General features: G+C 39.7%; 1 protein-coding gene across 1 annotated transcript; it reads left to right on the plus strand.

Annotated features, from left to right (window-relative positions):
• The first annotated feature begins 9,061 nt into the window (after nucleotides 1-9,061).
• Nucleotides 9,062-10,631, plus strand: nppcl (natriuretic peptide C-like). The gene is made up of 3 exons (XM_067392924.1): nucleotides 9,062-9,127; nucleotides 10,116-10,245; nucleotides 10,329-10,631. Exons 2-3 carry the CDS (start codon nucleotides 10,147-10,149, stop codon nucleotides 10,629-10,631), a joined length of 402 nt encoding a protein of 133 aa, XP_067249025.1. The 5' UTR covers nucleotides 9,062-9,127; nucleotides 10,116-10,146.
• The last annotated feature ends 8,591 nt before the right edge of the window (nucleotides 10,632-19,222 follow it).

Here is a 19,222-nt window from a genome sequence, read left to right on the forward strand (position 1 = left end):
CTCTCGTTCTAGCGCTCTCTCTCTGTCTCGCTTTGGCTCTTTCTCTGTCTCTTGAGTGACAGTCAGAGAGGACTGTAGAGGCCAATTACTCTTCTGCTGTTTTGGTGAGTGTGTTATATAAAATAAGAGCACCTTCTGCTGTCTGCAAGAGGCAGACATCTCTACTTCTGTGTGCGAGTCTGCATTCACGTCCCGCTAATTGGCTAAACTTTTCAAATCACCTATAATATTTCTTTGTATTAGTTTGGAATTTAAAGGGGCCTTATAGGTGATGTTTTGAGCTCTAATACAGAGGTTTTCAAAGAATAAACTCACCCATCCTAAGGATGCTACAAAGTTTCGCCAGGTCCACAGGAAAATGTTTTTTTTTTTTTTTTTTTACAAAATGTATTATTTTAGCTCTTTATGTATAAAGTTACAATAATGAAATTATAATTATATGGACTCATTAAATATGTTTAGCCATTTCTGTATCACAGTCACTCAGCTCCCAGTAATTGTCATCCTTTCCTCACCTTCAGGTTATTCTAAACCTGTATGACTTTCTTTCTTCTGTGGAATGTAAAAGAAGATATTTTGATAAATGTTTCAGGGGTTTTTTCCCCTCACACAATGGAAGCCAGTGGTAACCAAAACTGTTTGGTTACCAACACTCTTCAAAACTTGAAAGCTACGATGTCAATAGCATGAACATTCATTAGAAAACATCATTCTCATTGCAGGAGTACTACTGAAAGCCTGCAATAAAAACTCTTTGTTACAGATGTAAGATTAAATCCATAAAGTGTAGAGGGGAAAATTGCCTTATTTCATTATTGCACTCTTGAGTGTTTGAATTTCCTGTCTGCTTTGATGCATTTTGAGAAATGCAGAATCTGAGGTCTGCCACTATAGGATCTTAAAGGTTTTTATCAGGATTTTGTTTAAGGAAATGTGTTTAGAAAATCATGCTTAGAATATTTCATGCTCAATATAAATGGCTTTTTGGGAGAAAGATCCTTATATTTGATGTAGTCCTTTGAAATGTTTGAAAACACCTCCATTAAAACCATGTCTTGTTTAGTTCATAGTCATGTTCTGTTTTGTTTAATTGTCATGCTCTGTTCAGTTTCTAGTTTGTTGTCATGGTTTCCAATTAGTGCACACTGTTGTTCCTTGTTCTGTTGATTATCATTCCTTATGTACTTAAGTCCCCTATTTCCTCAGTTCTGTTTTTTGTTAAAGTTGGTGTATGTGTGGTGTTCTTGCTTTTTGTATAAATTAAATTCTTGTTTCATCATCATTCTGTGTCACGTATGTGTCTCGTTGTTGGAGTATACTACACTTAACCGTCACAGAACAACGAACCCTGATTAGATATTATACAAATGAAAAGTGTGGATATACCTGCAGTCTGCCTGCTTCTCGTCAAGCAGGGAGATTGGTTCCTTGAAGATCACACAAGGGACTTCTTAGATCTGGCATCCTTCACTCATTATCCCGACTGCTCATTATGCACCTGCACGTGGATTGTCCTCGAGGGAGCTTTGCTGCATATTTGGAGTGGGTGCTGGTCTAAAATGACTCACCATTCACCTTCTGCCACGCTGTTGAAGATCCCCACTTCGGAGCCCAGCTCACCTTCAGCCAAGCCCGCCAGAGATGACAACCCAGAGCCCACCGTTGACTCGGGGCCCGAGTCCGCCATGAGAATAGAGCCAGAACATTTGCCAGAAGCTACGTTCATCCCGGAGCCCGAGCCCATCTCAGAGTCTTTTCAGGTGTGTGAGCTGCTGTCTTGATGGTTTTTTCTGGCTCAAAATGAGGCGTAGGTGGTAAAATCCTGATCATGGCAGAAAAAAAACACTTTTACAAGCACATATTTTCTGTATTTTAATATTAAGAGAATAAGATTTGTTTTTTGAGAACACTATATACAGTGTTTCCCACAGGATTGTGTGTTTTCTTTGGTGGTTGTACCTTTGTCCCTAGGGGGGTCCGGGGACATGCTCCTTGGGAAGAGAGTTGTACATTTTAAAGATAAATTCATTAATCTGGTGCATTTTGAGAGTTCAAGATTAAGAGCTCCAACCCATGTTGCAAACTGAACAAAGAAGTCTTGTACCTGAACTTTAAAGGGGACTCTATAGGGCTTGTGCGCTAGATATATGCGGATCAGCTCTGACATCACCCAAATCCACTATTAAAAATAAATCACCCACCCACCAACTTCCCAAATATTCTATGATTTAGATATCTACACCTGATAATCACAAAATAATTATTCAAATTCTCAGTGTTAAGCATGATGATATAATAACATATTACACTTAAGTAGGCTGCTTTTAAATAAATGTCTAAAATAAAAGTTCTTCTTTGGCAAAATTACATTTCCTTAATAGCCTATAAACACAGGTTTTACTCCCTATAACCCGGCGGATTATCTGATGCGGATATAACCGCGATCCCCGCATCACTTTCATGCGCTCTCACAGAATGTCCTGAGCAGCCTTGTTCAAGGCCAGCAAGTTGTTGGGCCGGAGTGAAAGTGGTCTTTTCAGTACGGAACCCCATTTGCTGCAGGGGGATGGACACAGAGAGAATGGACACAGGCCGGGAAGCCACAACGGAACCGTGGTAAAGGACTGCTTGTCTGATTTTGTTGACACTCGACAGCCGGAGGCGGCACGCAATTTGATGGCCACCTCGTTATTCTCTATGCAGGAAAAACCCTGCTTGACAAAAAATGCTACCATTGTGCCACCAACACTATATTTGCATTGTTTTAATGGTAGGGCTTGGTGTAGGTTTGGATGTTAATAAAGCCTCAAATCACATCACACCAAATGAATGTTTTGCTGAATTACAAAATGTTTCCTGGTCTGCCATCTCCATTAGTCTCATCCAAATCTAAGTCATCTTCGTCTCTGCTGGTTCAGACCAGTTCCAAGTCATCTTCATTGCCACTAGATAAGCCCAGTCCAAAGTCATCCTCATCTCTGCTGGTTAAGACCTGTCTTAAGTTGTCTTTAAGTCTTCATCACACACTCATCACACCACATCACATGAACATTTTGCTGGATTATGAAATGTTTCCTGCTCTACCACCTCCATTAGTCTCATCCAGCTCCAAGTCACCTTCGTCACCATTGGCACTGCTCAGTTCCAAGTCTCATTCACCACAGATGGTTGCACCCAGCCTCCCTCTCCCTTCACCTCAACCTAAGCCAGGTGTCCAGACTTGCTCCTGGAGGGCGAATATCCTGCAGAGTTTAGCTGCAACTTACTTCAACACACCTGCCTGGAAGTTTCTAGTATGCCTAGTAAGACCTTGATTAGCTGGTTCAGGTGTTTCATTGAGGGTTGGGGTTGGAGAGGAATTCTGCAGGACAGTGGCCCTCCAGGAGCAATATTGAACAATCCTGGCTCATCCATCCAGTTCCTCTGTCCTGCCTCCATTGTCTCCCTTCAGCCCCCAGGCTCCTCCTCCTGTGGATCCACCCAGCTACTATGATCTGCCTGGGACTTTCCAGTCATCAGCTCCATGTTGACCTGTGGATCCACTTCAAGCCTCTGGCCCTGGACTCCACCATAACCCCACGACCCATCGGCTCCAACTTGGCTCAACACTCCCTCTGGCTCCACCTTGGTCTATGCCTGATCTGGCCCCTCCTCAGACTTCCGAGTCTTCAGCTTGAGCCTCCAGACCTCTGGCTCCGCTGGTCTCCTCCTTCCCTACGGTTCCATCATTGTGTTCAGGCGCACCGACTTTGCCAAGATCTGACAAAGCCATGTATGTTGTTACCTCTATCGGCTGGGATGTGTGTTGCACCTACAGCTCTGCATATATCCTTCTGAAGGATCCCACTGTTAGAAATGAGCAACTAAAGATCCCTGATCATTTTGGTCAAAATTTCACAATCTGGTGTGATATGTTGCAGTGTGTGGATTGTTTTTTAAACTGTCATAACGTTATACTAGTTTTGCAGAGGCTGTTGCAGAAGGATGTATATCAAACTGGATAGAAAAGTGTTGCAAAGTGCTTTTACACATTTAAAAGCATGTGTGAATATGAAAAGTAAAGGGAAAGCAGCAAAAAAAAAAAAGGTTAAATTATTATTGAAAGTGGTCAAATACTAAATTATGACTTTTTAAATAGAAAAACCTTGACAACTTGTATATATGTGGTGCATTTTAATTTGACTGATATTTGTAATTAGAGAAAATAAGCACTGTAAAGTAAATAAAGTAATTAGATCTTTTAAATGGCTCTATTGCTAGGTTCCTGCTGGATTGGTTGCTAGTGGCAGCAGCTGGCTGGATAAACCTGCGATCCTTCACAGTGTGAGAAACTCAGACAGGGTACACAACCGTAAAAACACTGGCTTCAACCTGATCAAACACAAGAGCCCCTCTCTGGACGCTGATGTTTTATGAAGCCAGGGATACCTCAGGGTGTGTGTGTGTGTGTGTGTGTGTGTGTGTGTGTGTGTGTGTGTGTGTGTGTGTGGTTTTCTAGAAGTGTTCTTGTCAGACTATTATTGTGTTAGACCACTGTTGTGTCTGTATGATGAGAGTTGGACCATAAATTAATCAGACATTGCATTTGTGCTATGGTAAAGTGAAATGATTGTGTTGGGTTGTGACATTGCATTATATTAACGCGTTTAAGGTTGTCTTTGTGATGGAAGTCAGTGGTTCTCAACCTTTTGACTCCAAGGCCTCCATTGTCCATAACAATATTCAAAGATCCCCTAGCCACAGTTTTGTTTTCAAAACATTTATTTAATACATGGGTACTCATAGTTTCTATAAATAAAAAAGGTAACAAGGAGTTTTAGGAGCTGGATGTTGTTCAGAGTTCCCACTCTATTTAAGAAATTCATTTGCACGACTCTTACAGTTGTTCCTGATTTAATGGATAAGGATTAAGCATACAGATTTTTAATAATATATTTCCTCACAATTTCTATATGATAAAATATGGCATTACTAAAATGTATATTCTTTATACTAATGGCGTTTGATTTCATTGTGTCTTTTCCAGGTCTTGAAATCACACTTCTAAAATCAAGCTACCCCATACATCCATATTTTCAATACTAGGAATCCTGCTTCTTCAAACAACCAGGTAGTCCCGGCGCCAGGACATTTTAGCAGGGCGGGCTAGCCCTTCTGCCCGCGGGTGGGCACATAGCGTGAGTGTCAGTGGGCGTTTGGTATCGATATAATTTAATTTTCCCTATAAAACAAAGTGATTAGTATTACTAATTATGTCACTATTCGCAAAGAAGAAAAATTTATTATGATTTTGCACTGGGCCGATGCCATCAGAACTGGTTCAAACTTTACACAAACATTTTTTTAAAAGTCAGGATTAAAATAAGATGACGTTATAAATGTCATAAACGCATTCTAATAAGACAAATCTCCGCCTATCATCAAGGGGCTCGCACACCGAACGCGAGTCGTAGCTGGGCGCCGCGGACAGGCGCCAAATGTCGACGATAGAAAACACTCATAGAAAACAATGCGTTCGAATTTTAAAGACGTGTCGCGGCGCTGAGCTTCGCGTCCGGTGTGCGAGCCCCTTCAGTCCGATAGTCATGTCATATTTTTGCCTGATATTTTTTTAGTGGTTAGGGCAGTGCCGGCCCGAGCCTCTTGGGGGCCCTAAGCAGCATTTGATTTGGGGGCCCCCCTCCCACCACGTGAAGTCACCTGTGGTTGAAGATTATTGACACAAATGTCACACTATAATGTTACATTATAAATTAATACAGTGAGGTTATGTATTAATAGTAATGCAGGACTAATGAGTAGATCTACATTAACACTTCAGCTACTACTATTAACTACTATAGAATCAAGTTTAACTAATCAGTAAGTAATATTAAATTTAGAAGATAGTTCCTTATTAACTAATCAGTAATTACCTAATGATATTACCATCATTAATAACTATTAACTAATGGACAAATTGTAAAGAACATTAGCATGTGCCTGAGATGTAATCAGTCATAATTTTTTACTTTGAATATAATCATAAAATGCATCATTAATTACTCAAGTGTTAGCTAGTCACTACGCAGGAACTACTACTGATCACGAACCATTATTTTAAAGTGAAAAATATGTTTTTCACTTTAAAATAATGGTCCTGATCACTAGTAGTTCCTGCATGACTAGGTAACACAATTAATGATGCATTTTATGATCACACTGAGAGTAAAAAAAGACAATTGCTCACATCTCAAACATTTTAATGTTGTGATTAGTAATTAATTAGTAATTCTTTATAATTTCTCATAGTTACCTATTAGTTATTATTGATGCCAATGTCATTCTCTAATTATTGATTAGCTAATAAGGAACTATATTTGTCCTAAATTTGATATTACTTACTGATTAGTTAAGCTTGTTTCTATATTAGTTAATAGTAGTAGCTCAATGTTAATGTAGATTACTCATTAGTCCTGCATTACTTCCTTCATAGTTACTTATTAATGACGGACCATTATTCTAAAGTGTTACCGAGGATAGCACTGCTACATCACTCGCCACCATATTGATAAATAAATAATAAAGAAATAAAGAAATATGGCATCCCTTTCAACTTAAACTGATATCTATAATCAATACGTGAAATACACCTAGATAAATGTATATCAATAATGCGATTTAACGTTAGCTCTGATGATGGCTTATATAAGATCATGAGTCTTGACTAGCTGCTACCTCAAGTGACATGAGCACAATTAGTGCTGCTGCTCAAAACATTCTGTAAATAATTATGCAAACATACCTTTATCTTGCTCTTTTTTCTCCTCCTCTGTCTTTTTCTTCTTTCTTTTTTTCGGCACCAGAGGGATACATCCTTTTTTGTGACATGGCTTATCATTTATAACATTTATTACAGTGACGTTCACTTGCGCGCCGGCGCGAATTGTCAATGCACGCGAGGTGTCTATGCGCAATTGTGCATGACTCAAACGCTAGCAGACACAGCAGCAGTTGTCGGCAAATCAGAATTTTCTTGTCTCGAATTATTTATTTTTTTGTATTCATTCATTCATTCATTCATTTATATCACTTGTTTAAGTTATTTAATTGTAAAAAAAAAAAAAAAAAAAAAAAAAAAACACGATTGGGGGGGCCCCCTATTGGCCAGGGGGCCCCAAGCAGCCGCTTAGTTCGCTTATGCCTCGGGCCGGCCCTGGGTAAGGGTATGATTAAAACTCGATTCAATTTAAAATGAGTAACGTTTTGTTTTTTGTTTTTAATTGAAATTACAAATCACATTTTATGTCACACTGTACTTATTTAATTACGTTTTTACGTTCTCTTCTGCCAGGCTTGGGAAAGGACGCCGGGCCTGCAACCAGTTGTTGAAAGGGGTGAATTAAAATGAGAAATATTTTGATTTTTAGTTGTTTTAGCTTATTTTCAATGCTTGTTTCATCTTAATTTGAATCATTATGAGGCTCTTTTGGAAGTTCAGTGCCTCGGCCCCATGATTGAGGAACATTGGATGTATAAATAGTTTAAAATTTCCTTCATTTTCTTGTGTTGAAATTAAAATATATTTACAAAAATTGCAATAATGTTAGAATTATACTTTCTATATTAACGCAGTTCCGGAAAAATGCTCTGGTTTAAAAAAAATTTAAAAAAAATAGCACAGTTTCCTGAGAATGACCCACATAATATGTATGCTGTAACACAGTTAATCACTGTAAATGAATGATGCAAGGCACGATTACTTTTTTAATATCTGAATGTACATGGTGATCGTGAAGACTTTATTGAAGCAGTTATACATGTTATACATATAATATGTTTGTTATGACACAGTAAACCACTGTATGCTAAACAGTTTTTCAGTCATATTCTTGTGAAACACAGTGTGTGTGGTCCTATACTGTATGGTGAAAAAATGCCCCCACCAAGATGACAATATCCAAAATCATTTTTTTGGTCTCCATGAGGAAAACGGCTTAGAAATCATACAAAGTGATGTTTTTTGAAAATGCAAAAGTGCATAAAGTTTTCTGTGATGGGTACGTTCAGGGTTGATAGATAGAATTTACAGTTTGTACAGTATAAAAATCATTGGATGTGTGTGTGTGAGGCTCTTGTATCATGTTCTTGAGGCCGGGGGGAGCAGTAAGCAGATGGCACTGGCAGTCTGTGATGGCACCCACAGAGAGAGAAAAAAAAAATAAAAGGAAAGATACAAAGACATTTCTCACAGTGACCCACAAAAGCAGATTAATAGGGGAAAAATCAGGGTTTCATATTCAATAAATGACTTAAAACGCAAATGCACTTTAAAAATGAGCTTTATTCTCATGCACTTCTGATGATGGACATCGACCATGACTTTAGGACTCAAGCATTTGCATTACATGTGCGTATGACACAGAAACAGAAGAAATGTCTCTTTACTATCCAAACAGACACTGAAAGCTCTATATATCTCCTTGAGTTAAGTCCACTAAAAAAGTGTTGGCATCCTCTCAACAGACACAATATTCTGCCAGCCTGTGGTGCTTTTGGCAGCCAAAGTCGCACCTTGCAAACAGTATGATGCGAGGAGTCAAGAGATGGATGGATGAGGAATGAAAAAAGGAAGGATGAGATCATTTAAAGTAGAGAATGGAGATAGGCAACACCTGGTTGTGGTGCCCTGCATTCGTGTCACGACTTTTTTTGCGATGTGCGTGCATATGATGTCATATTCCAGGCAGAAGGTGGCATCCCCCTGCCTGATCACCCAGACAACATCAAACACCCCCTCGGTACCTCTGACATCACCCGAGAGACGTTAAGATAAGGAGAGAGAGAAAAGGGAGGGAAAAGAGGTGTGTGTTGTATGAGTGGAAGGGGGGACCAGCAAAGCATATATAGACACCTCATCGTTACTATTAACATACTTACCAAGCTCACACAAACACACACTGACATACAAACACCACTCGCATTAAATCAAATTCCTGCACTCAGAGGAAGGAAGAGAAAGGAAAGGGAAAGACAGGGATGCTCTTAGCAGGTGCCAAAAACTAAGACGAGAGAGAGAGAGAGAGAGAGGGATGGAGCAGGACTAAAACATTCAGTCAGGTTTTAGAAGATCCTCGAACTGTTATTGGTGAGTAAAACTTATTTTCACTTCAGATTTTTACTATGAATTTTACTGAATACTATTATTTTTGTATAACTTATTAACTATATATTTTTTGAGATATATAGCACTCAGACTCCAATACTTTATAATTATAAAATAATTTTGCAAGCAATTTTTTTCTGCACAGCATATGGGTAAATCTTATAAAACCTGCCAAGAACATGTCCGGGTCATATTTTACCCCAAAAGAAAAATATTATACATGTTTATGGAAAATGAAGGCTATTTTTTATCTTTAAGGAACTTTTTTTGCATTGTTAATCATGTTATATCGTGTTTTCATGAAAATTTAGCACTCCCTTAAATTCTCATTACTGTAATGCACAAAGAAACAAATAAATATTTTTTTTAATCATTTTTATTCCTGTTGTGTGAAAAAGTTAATGACAGAGGTTTTTATGCATCATAGTTGTATTTTTTGTACTGTCTTTATGCTGATTTAAATAGAAAATCATTGTCATTTTTAGGGCATTAAACTAATCTAATGAGAATAATTTTTGTAATTGTAAATAAATAAATAAATAATAACAATAAAAAACTTCAGACAGAATTTGAGGGGGAAATATTTTTACAATTTTTTGTCCCAAAAAAAGGATTTTCTTTCCTATATGCATATGGATGCAGTGTGACCTGTTTTTTTATTTTTTATTTTTTTTTATTTTATAAAATTGTTTCTTTGTTATTTTTAGTACTCTTGGACCATAATGTCATAGTGTACTCCAAGATTCTATTTTGTTTTATAATCTGAATAATATCTGTTTGTTCAAAATGGTTTAATAACATTAACACAAACTAACCTCTTTCTGTGTTTTGTGTTTTCTTTGTATGTACCGTGTAGTATTTTCCGCAGAATGTTTTTTTGTTTGTATTTCCATGCGTCTCTCTCCTTTATCCATGTTTGAGTGTATTCATCTAAATCTGCTCATCTAAATCTGTCCATACCTCGCATTAGTGGTGTATCTGGGGCCAATATCACTTGCACCATGCTGTGCTCCTCTGTATTTGTGGTGCTTCTAGTCCTTCTGGCCAATCCGCTGCCGGGCCACACCCGAGCCCTGCACACCCCTGACAAAGCCATGCAGGTGGGCTTCCTCAGTACTTGTATTCATATATATTTAAAGTCATAAACAGTCATTGAAACATATTTCCTATCTCCACAATGCAGGTCATTGAGCAGTTTCTTGAGCGCTACAATGACCTTTTGACCCTTGATGATCTTGAGAACCTCACCAGTGACCAGTCGGAAGAGCCTATGCAGACCTTCAGCTCTGGGCTAAAGGTTGCAGAATATCCCAAGTGGATTGACATACCTGTGCAGAGCGAGAATGCCTGGCTCCGCCTCTTGAAGGGGGCTTTGGCCAATCAGAAGCGAGCTCCACCGGACCGGTTGCGGAGGGGGGGATGGAATCGCGGCTGTTTTGGCTTGAAACTGGATCGGATCGGCTCTATGAGTGGCCTCGGCTGCTAATAATAAACTGAGAGACGGACCAAGAAGATGAACTGACTGTTGTCCTGCTTAGCTTTAGGTATAGAGGTCATTACCAAACTCTTGTCTGGGACCCTATGAAAAAAGTTGTACAAAGTTAGGTGGACAAATTCATTATATGGTGTCTTTCAATATACTTATTTTTACATTGGATTTAATGTAACATGTTGTTTAGCTGTATTTGTATATTTATTTCTTAATGAAACTAGCAAAGTGTTTTACTTGTTCCTTGAGATGTAGATGAGTTACAATGACCTTCATTTTGATATTCTGCTAGTTTACTAGTCATCAAAAGTTATGGAAAGTAATGGAAATGTCTCAAAAATGCATGAGTTATAGAACGTAAACATATACTGCTCACCTTCTGTACTTTTTGCATGAATAAAATTTCTCCCATCATGTTTCTTTTTGCATTCTGCATATATCGTAATTGCGTTCCCTGATCATAAAGTGATCCCATACTAAACCCATACAGGTTATAATCAATGTGTTCTCCCACAAACTGCAAATCAAGGAGTTCCACCTGTTTCTGTATCATTTTTTCTACTGGGCTGCAAATATGCAAATTGAAAGAATGTGGCAGGATTTTCACAGTCTTAATCAGCTCCCATTGAACAAGAATACGCAGGATGACACACATCCACATCCTAGTGGTAAGTCTAGGGTTTAGTGGTGGCTATGTGAGATGCAAGCTATTTAGTTTTAATTAAGAAACTTAACAATTACTCATAGAAACAATTTACTGAACAATGTGATGTACTATTAACAATTATTGTACATGGATTTAAACAATTAAAAAAAAAAAATCCTCTTTTAATGCTGAAAAGCAATGGTAGTCTCACATACATCCATAACCATTAAATCATTTGGGAACTGCATGAAAAATCCCTTACCACTAAATCAGCCTGTGAAATGGATGTGTGGGTGTTAGGATTATAGCTTGTATGAAAAAAAAAATCCTTACTATGTTTAGCCATAAAATCTTAACTTGAACTACATATTTTATTAGTATAGGAATAAATTCTCTTTCTAAGAACTGATTAGTGTTTTGTGTCAGTCATAAGTATCTGGCACTATCCATGTTTAAAATACTGGCCTGTTATTATGAAGATCTCTGTCCTCTGTTCTATTCTTTATTTTTACAGTATTTACCAGTAATATGAAAGTCATTTACTTCTAATTTACTCTTAAATATCATTAAACTAACCCAAAGTGAGTATAAAGCCATGGTGTTTTTAAAGGTGTTCTTTTACTGAGGATTAGAACTGAGACTAATAAAGCAAAAATGACAAAAAAGTACCATAAAATTTGCCCAAACAACTTAAATGTACATATTTAAGCCATGGTCAACCTTTACTTTCACTGGATAGAAAAAAAGTGAATTTACTAAATAATTTATTTTGTGCTCAACATAAGAAAGACAGTCATAAAGGTTTAGAATGACATGAGGGTGTCTCAATATCTTCCTTTTTATGTACAGCAGAACAAAGACATTTATACAGATTTGGAACAACCTGAGGGTACGTAAATGATGAAAGAATTTTCATTTTTGGGTGAACTATCCCTTTAAAGGCATCCCATTGTACAACACAATATTCAAAGGTCCCTCATATTGTCAAAGATTCTCTGTTTCTGTATAATTTAAGCGAAATCGAAGAACAAACAGTGTGACGTCATTTCAAACAAAATCAGGCCAAAAGTTCATATTGTGTTAATTCCAAGAGTTCAAAAGAGCTTGCCAAATCGAACTTTCACTCTGGCTGGTAAACACCTTCCATTGGTCCGTGGCGATTATGTAAAAGTAAGATGTAGCTCTAAGGCTCAGCCTTGTTTGACATGGAAATCGAATTTAAGTTAATTTCTTCTGTTCAGTCCCTTGAGGTCGGACGTTCACAATTAAAGATATGAACACACTGGAGAGCCGCTTTATAGTAGAAAATGAAGTTGTAATTCAAATTGAAAGAGACATTGACACTTTTTTTTCATGTTTAATACTGTAAAGCTGCTTGTTTTTCGAACTTCTTTTTACCCCAAAGCAAAGAATGAAAAAGAACTTTGCAGTGATTATATTGGGGCCTTTAGGGTACGTTTACGCAATGTACTAAAAAAATGGAAAAATGTTTTACGTACAGATGAGAAAAATCCACAAAAACGGCTAAAAACGCTGTATTATGCTGCCAGGCCAGTAGTTGGCGATGTCACTTTGTAAAGAAACACTACACGCCTATAGACTGAACATATATTACGCATGCGCGTGACCTTTTTCAAAAGTTTGCATTTTCAGGCCCCCAAAATGTCATTGTTATGTAAATAAAAAGCCAAAACTCATAAAAAGTTTTTAGTTGAAATTGGTGTTGTGTAAACACACCCTTATTTTGTGTATTTTCAGTTCCCTGTGTTTCTGTTGTTATAATTATTGGCTGCGTCCGAAAACTGGAAAATGCTGCCTTCTGAGGACACATTTCAAGGTGGTAAGGCATCAAGGCACGTCCGAATCTAATGTTAGCTTCACTTCCTGTTTCCTGAGATACCTTCCTCAGATCGATTTTTGAAGGAAGCATAGATGTATCCTTAGCTGCCTTTGATATCCCACAATCCTGTGCTTTCCATTCTGTGACAGTTGAGCTAGAAAAAGAAAGATGGCGTCCGAAAGTTGTGTTTGCTGCTCAGTTTGCGCATAAATGTACGATTTTGACCAACATATTTCAATTTTGATATCATTTCTAGCGAGAAATTACTACTGTAATAATTAAATATTTGTTTAGTTCTCACCAAAGCTCATGCTATATTGTTGTAGATCATTAAACTTTTACGCTGCCTCAGAAGTCTGTCCGAAATCAATTTCGTGAGGTGCCTTCATGCACAAACGCTGCCGTACAAGTCATTCTCTTATAAGACAGCGAGGCAGCAAGACTGCTACCTAGGTTTTCGGACGCAGCTATTGACTTGGTTTCCTTTGCTAGTTATTGTTTCATCTAAGTTACTCTAATGGCGAGTGTATTGGATGTTTCTCTACCTTTGTGTGCAGGTGAGGACACGTTTGAGCTGCATGCGGTGCAGTTGGAACTGGAGGCCGTGGAGCGGCAGATCCGGATCCTTCTCGAGAAGCAGGCCGAGCTACGCGAGCGGCAGACAGCGCTGGAAACTTCTCGCGCTGGCGCTCACCAACCCTCGGTAAGTTTGCAGCGCGATATTAACACTCCTGCTTCCTCTACGCCATGTGTTTCTCTGCACAGGGCCCGAGCACCAACGCGTTCATCCCAGCCCTCGTTCACTCCGGCGCCGTCACACCAGGGACCTTGGGTGCTTCAGCAGCGGAAGACGCGAGCCAGGCCTCGGACCAGGACCTCTCCTCCGCCGCCCCCGGTCTTCGACGTCTCGACACGGAACCGCTTCTCCCCTCTTCGCGAGGCAGAACGCGACGCTGTGGTCATCGGAGACTCCATCGTCCGCCACGTCCACGCTACCACAGCCAAAGGTAAGGTGCGCAGTCACTGTTTTCCTGGTGCTCGTGTTCTCGATGTCTCTGCGCAGATTCCCGCGATCCGCAACGGTGCTGAGACCATCGGAGCTGTAGTGCTGCACGCGGGGGTGAACGACACCAGGCTGCGGCAGACGGAGGTGCTGAAGCAGGACTTCAGAAGCCTGATCGAGACGGTACGAGCCACATCGCCCGCGACGAAGATCATCGTGTCCGGACGGCGGTAAAGTTAGTTTAACGTTTGACATTCGTCAGAAATTCGGTTTCATACCCAATTAAACTCTAAGCACATTTCACGTTTTCAGCCCAAACCAACTCAGATATGCATAAACAAATGTCCTTTGCATTGCACAAGGCTTAATTTCACCAAATAAAATATATAATAATTAGCCCTATAAATCAATTAAACAATTTAACTATATGACATTATGATATCAAACTAATGGTAAAATGTTCAGAAAAATATCCCCTTTATTGCACAAGGCTCCGTTTTTGGAATTAGCATTTCACTTATTTTATAATATTTTTATTTTTTATTTTAATGTATACAATACTGTAAATCCATTAAACCACAACACCATTTGACCTGAAAGTATCAAACCAACTGTAAATTACTCAGAATATTATTCTCTATGATGCACAAGGCTTATTTTCCAGAGTAATAATCTGGTATTTTTTATACGTCTTATTTTCCAGATTATTAATCTGGTATTTCTCATATACAGTACTAAACCCATTTATATCCATTAAACTACAACACCGTTTGACCTAAAACTGTCAAACAAACTGCAAATTACTCAGAATATTATTCTCCATGATGCACAAGGCTTGTTTTCCAGATTAATAATCTGGTGATTTTATATTCAGATTATTAATCTGAAGTTTCTTATATACAGTACTGTACCCATTTAAATCCATTAAACTACAAAACTGTTTGACCTAAAACTGTCAAACCAACTGCAAATTACTCAGAATATTATTCTCTATGATGCACAAGGCTTATTTTCCAGATTATTAATCTGGTGTTTTTTATATGCATTACTAAACACATTTAAATCCATTAAACTACAACAACGTATGGCCTAAAAGTGTCAAACTAACTGTAAATTACTCAGAATATTATTCTTTATGATGCACAAGGCTTGTTTTTCAGATTATTAATCTGGTGTTTTTTATATACAGTACTAAACCCATTTAAATCCATTAAACTACAACACCGTTTGGCCTAAACTGTCGAACCAACTGTAAATTACTCAGAATATTATTCTCTATGATGCACAAGGCTTGCAACTCTGTGTTTACCGCATTTGGGGAACGTCACACGTGAACCGATGTCTGAAAGCCAAGTATCAAATCTCTCCAATCCTATTGGCCGGCGACAGCCTATGACATCATCATTGCGTGACCCGGATCTATATAAGGAGTGCCTAGAGAATCAGTCAGTATCTTATTGTCTTGATAAGACGATAAGATCTGTTCAGCAAGCAGCCCCGAAGCATGGCTAAGCAATGCAGAGTCTAGTTCCCTGTTCTCAGGGAACCATGGTTACATACGTAACCGGAGACATTCCCTTTCGAAAGGGAACTCATCTCTGCGTTTACCGCATTTGGGGAACGATATTCCCACGCCGCCATGCTTGAGGAGAGTGCATGCCAAAGATGGCTAGACAAACGACAAGCAGTTTCAAAAGAAATGCCAGATAGCAACTCACCCTCAGGTCACACAAAGGCTGTCAGTGACAGCATCCCTATGGCCAATAGCCCAAGCTGAACCTCAAAGAGGCCTTCCGCAGAGAGCCTACCAAAGCTGCTCCAAGGCTTATGGGACCAAATCTTCCAAAGAAAGATGGTCCTGACCTGGTCTGACAGAGGACAAACTTAGTCTTGGCCAACCCTGTCTGAATACAGAGTCTCAACAATGCATTCTTCAGAGAAGACAGCAAGTGAGAGTGACTGAAAAAAGCAGTAAGTAACTCAAACCTACACGTAGAGACAGGCATCCTGGAGAGCAGAACTCAGCTGAGTGCTATGGACCCTCTTATTGAGGGGAGTATACTCTGCTCAATCCTAGGATCTACTCAGCGTCTGATTATTTGCACTGAGCAGGCTGTGTGCTAAGAAATCCTGATAAAGGGGCGCACAAACCAGTCTGGGGGCTGATCCTTAACGGGAGGCCTCATGGAAGCCTGCAACCAATTATTAGCTTAGGGAACTAAGGACTATACAAGACAACCCTAGCAGGGGAGTATAAAGCTCAACCTAACAGATAGACCATACAGTAGGCACATAATCACGGAGGCCAGAGAGGGGCCTACAACATGACAATAGTTCTACATTGAGTAGAAACTCATACATGTCATTCTGCTTAAGTCACAACCCCAGAAGTGGGAGTGGGAAAATCCAAGGGCGGCCTGTAAAGGCCACTCACCTTGAACACCAATCTTGCTGGGAGCAAGAAATAACTACAAGACAGATAAGACCGTAAAGTGCCCACATAACAGTCCACCTAACACAATCCAACAAGCAGTGTACTCAGTAAAAGCACCTTTTACTCTTTAAAGCAAGAGGAGTACAACATACGCCATCATGATCTAAAGGAGGCCCAAAAATGGGCCTACAACTTCAGACAGACACGTGGCGTCAGCACCTGGTGTAGGTGCAGAAGGTCCTTAACAATCTGGAACACGCAGACAAAGGTACCTTGGATTAAAGGTGTGCTCTCCTGAGCTTAACCTTGTTGCAGATGTTGTTACTGTCTCGCTGGACAGAAATTATGAACGTAGTGTTTAATGTCTCTTTCCTCACAGGCTAGAGGCTCAGAACGTGGTCGTCTCTGTTGCTGCCTCACAAGCTGTAGACTCAGATCATGGGATATGTTGTTGTATCTCTGGATGAACCAGAGGCTCAGAACGGTGTTGTATCTGTTAGTGTCTCAGCTTCGCAAGCCGGGACTTGGTATATCTGTTAATGTCTATCCCTGTATGTCTATCCCCACACCTCTCTCCCCTGTGGAAATCATTTGCATAAAGCACAAAGTTGAAAGTCTTTACAGTGTCTTTAAGGTTTGCCAATGCATTTCTCACTTTAAAAACTACCACCAGAATACATTTGGCAATATTCTAAACAAATAGAGACTAAACATGATGAAAAAAGATTGAACTGTCATTCAATTGTAGATTAACAGCTGAATTTGTGCCAGATGTTGCACTACAAATAGCTGTCACTTAGAATACTTATTTATTTGAATAAGTATGAAATTGATTTGTAGTTTGCATCAGTTCTAAGGTTTTCAAACATCATTTTGAATGGATTTGGATGGATCCTTGTGATTTCTCTTTGTTTCACCTATTGCTGCTAAGGTCTCGTGGAATTTTATGGCGGTCTGTGGCCAACCTTAGGAGGTAGTCTCTAGATGGGTGAAGGGCAGAAACTGCCTGTGGACCAAAGAGAAGTCCTGTCCTTCCTAGGCTTGGTACAAGAGGTCTTCTTCTTGCCCTCTAAGAGAGTCTTGATGTTGTCCTTACATCTTTATCTGATGGAGTTGGACAGTTTGTTTGTGTTAGTCCACCAAGATCCAATCAAAATGTAGCAAACCTTTGTCTGCTGTTACGGACAGAGTGGGGCCCAGCCATAAACTGGGCCCTGGAATGTGCTGTTCACTACACCAACATGCAACATAGGAGGCCCAGAAGGCCTACAACTCGTAAACACATGGCATCTGCTAGTGGCAATCATGAACATACCAGTTACCAGTTTTTACTGAGTGTATTTCATGCACTCAGTAAAAACTCCTAAACTCTTAAAACAAGAGGAGTACACACTCCACCACAATACTCTGAGAGAGGCCTTACCTAGGACCTACTCTTAGCAGAGACGGGGCGTGGCCAGTGGCGGTGATGGGCCATACAAAACCAACACAGAACTGTGCCAACATGTAATCTGAAAGGAGGCATTAATGGGGCCTACAACTTCAACAACACATGGCGCCAGCTAGTGGTTATAAAGGGGATAAAGCTCAAAGGGCTCTAAACCCAACAAACAGTTGTGGGAAACTATCTCAACACAACCTGAGCTAAGTCTGCACATTCCAAAAGGAAATGTACAGGAATTTACACAGTTACAGGGGATGAATGAAATGCTATCATGGTCTAAGGGAGGCCTACAAATGGCCTACTACCTCAAACTGACACGAGCATAGACCTCTGGCAGTGCTAAACTGAGCAAAACTCATGACCAACAACACTTGTGAACACAAGCTGCTAAACTAGAAGGAGGCTAAATCCATTAGAGCCAAATAAGAGGAAATAAAGCAAAACTCAACATGCAAACAATGTGAGGTGGCTGATTAAGGCCAACACTAGTCATAACTATTAACTGATGTGACGAGTGCTAACTCAAACTTATTCTAGCTAACACCAGAGGAGAACCTACTCTGTACAATGGTGGCTTTTGTGGCCTGCACAAATATCGTTCTAGCCAACCTAACAAACTTTGCCCAATAACGTTTTCCGACTACATACTCAGGAAAAACCAAGCAGGAACACAAGGTCAATATATTTATACACATAAACATAAACCCAGCTTACCTTCCTGTAGCTCGAAGACCAAAGATTCCTCTTTTCCTTTTCTTTCACAAGGAAGGATGGAATCTAGGGTTCTTTGAAGAGTAAAAGAGCCTCTTTCACTATCAAGCCCTTTGCAGGCCTTTAGAAAAATATTCATCAAGGGCCCAGCCTTCAGCCTGACTGTTTAAGAAGTGCCTGAGTATGTTAAACGAGTCCAAAACCCAGGAGGCGGAGGAAGAAGGGGCGAGGGCAGGTGTGAAGTCACCCTTGCAAAGAGAGGGAATCGATTACCGACGGTGCTGGCGTCTGCGATCGATCACCTCCCAAATAACTTGCTTCTTCCACCTCGGGTCCCGCCATCTTTGTGACTTGCTCCAAGACAGAGGAGGCGCCCGAGCGGCCATACTGGACCTCTGGTCCTGTCTCTGAGCCTCAGCTAGAGATGGACCAGCCTCCTGGCTGACTACATGTTCAGAAAAAAAACTATACAGGAAAACCAAGGTTGACATATTTTAAAATATAAAATAT

The sequence above is a fragment of the Chanodichthys erythropterus genome, chromosome 2, assembly GCF_024489055.1.
Source record: "Chanodichthys erythropterus isolate Z2021 chromosome 2, ASM2448905v1, whole genome shotgun sequence".
NCBI classification, from domain to species: Eukaryota; Metazoa; Chordata; class Actinopteri; order Cypriniformes; family Xenocyprididae; genus Chanodichthys; species Chanodichthys erythropterus.

Coding starts and splice junctions, on each gene's coding strand:
- nppcl (XM_067392924.1), top strand. CDS start 10,147: ATGCTGTGCTCCTCTGTATTTGTGGTGCTTCTAGTCCTTCTGGCCAAT. Junction 10,246..10,328: donor CCCCTGACAAAGCCATGCAG/GTGGGCTTCCTC, acceptor TCCACAATGCAG/GTCATTGAGCAGTTTCTTGA.